General features: G+C 49.2%; 1 protein-coding gene across 1 annotated transcript in view; it reads right to left on the minus strand.

Moving 5' to 3' along the window:
• The window catches only part of CLEC17A (C-type lectin domain family 17, member A), a 24,022-nt gene extending 22,691 nt beyond the window's left edge, over positions 1-1,331 (minus strand). The window contains exons 1-2 of the mRNA XM_006900809.1: positions 1,289-1,331; positions 1,062-1,139 (exon numbers count right to left, since the gene is read on the minus strand). Of these exons, the coding sequence (XP_006900871.1) occupies positions 1,062-1,139; positions 1,289-1,331 (121 nt within the window). The remainder of the gene's footprint in view (positions 1-1,061; positions 1,140-1,288) is intronic.
• Between the last annotated feature and the right edge of the window lie 379 nt (positions 1,332-1,710).

A 1,710-nucleotide genomic window follows, 5' to 3' on the forward strand; every position in this document is an offset into this window, starting at 1 on the left:
GTCGCTAGGAGGGGCTATTCCTTGGAGAAGGATATGATATTGAGAAAAGTGGAGGGTCGGTGAAGGAAAGGAAGACCCTCAACCAGGTGGATTGACAAGGTGCCTGCTGTGATGGGCTCTTGTGTGTCAGGAAGTGTAGGATGGCACAGGAGAGGCCAGGGTTCAGATCTTTTGTTCATAGGGTCGCTATGAGTCGTACTTGACGACACCTAACAACAACAATATTGTCCTCTTATAGTCTTTCATTTACATTATATTTTGCTCATTTATATTGTGGGATTTGTGGATAGTTTCTCTTTCAATAACCATTTATAGTAATGTCAACCGAAACTCATTAGCTAATACAAAACAACATAGTTTCTCACAGGATAGATCGTACATGCTTTTCCCCAGGCCCTTAGCATGTTGCATATAAGCGTGAAGTATAGAAGCCCCATTTCATGCTGCCATGTGTGGACTTCTGTGTAGGAGACTTGGCACAGCACTGTCACAAGCAACTTGGCACCAGCCTCGGTAAGTTCCCTAATGAAAATTAGATCTAATCAAAATAGCTACTTCTCCCCTTTTTTCATAATCCGCCCAGTGCCCCTCAGAGACTCGCCCATAGCCGGTGCAGGGGAATATCACAAACACAGACGTAAAAAAAAAAAAAAAAAAACCACAGACGTGCACATCTCCATAGGATTCTTCTCCTGGGGCTTGTCCACCCAACAAATCCCTACTCACTCTCCAGGTTCGACTCCTCACAAAAGGCTTCTTCGACCCCAAACTCCCACCACTGCAGACACAGCCCTCATTTCTCGTTGGGATTCCCTATCTTTCGGTCCCGTCTATCTCAGGCCCACTTGTCTAAGGCTGCCGTAAACCTCCTTCCATCTCAGGTGGGGGGTACAAAGAACAGAAAAGGATGCTTTTGAAATACAAAGAAGCTTTCCACCGTTGTGTCCACTGGCAGGACATTGGCTGTGTGCCCACAAGACCCAATGCACAGCCCCTATGACCTCACCCTCCCAGCCCTGCCTCCCACGTCCCTCCACCTGACCTCTGTGAACCCTTCTTACCTGGTTTAGGAGGAAGGTCCTTGTAGGGTGGTGTCATGTTCTCATAATCATCCCCGTCATCCTCTTCCTCCCTCAGCCCTTCCAGGAGAGAAGCAAGTCAGCTCTCAGTTCATTCCCTCCTCCATGCCTTGAGCTTTGGCCTCCCGTCCAGCTCCGCGAGGATGGGGCTGCCACAACCCGAGTCCTGACCACCCCAGTCTCTATCCCAAATCTGTCCAAGAGCATACCCGTCGAGTCCCGGAAACCAGCGTTGGTGTATACGGTGTACATGCTTCTAGTCGACAAAGAAAGCTTAAGAGAAGGTGCTGAGAGTCCGACGCCTTCTACACTCTCTGTTCCACTGTAGCGTCTGGGACTCTCTCAGTTCCCTTTTCCACTCAAAGGCAAGTACATGCAAATCCAGCCTGAAAAGAAACTGACACCAACCCCACCCATAGTCACACCGACTAGTCTCTTCCCACTTCGGTCTGTGAGTGAAAGTAACCAGGACGGCAGCATCTGCCCTGGAGCTCCCGCAAAAGGGCCAAACTCGGAGCAAAACAAGATGGCTAAACACCTTCCGAGGGACTCTCCATCCAGACAGAAGAGGCCATGGGAATGCAGAAATAAACAGTAGAACGTCCAATAGTCACTAAGCCGTCTCAAAAAC

The sequence above is a fragment of the Elephantulus edwardii genome, unplaced genomic scaffold (genome assembly GCF_000299155.1).
Source record: "Elephantulus edwardii isolate Elephantulus edwardi_28Jun2011 unplaced genomic scaffold, EleEdw1.0 scaffold00296, whole genome shotgun sequence".
Classification (NCBI taxonomy): Eukaryota; Metazoa; Chordata; class Mammalia; order Macroscelidea; family Macroscelididae; genus Elephantulus; species Elephantulus edwardii.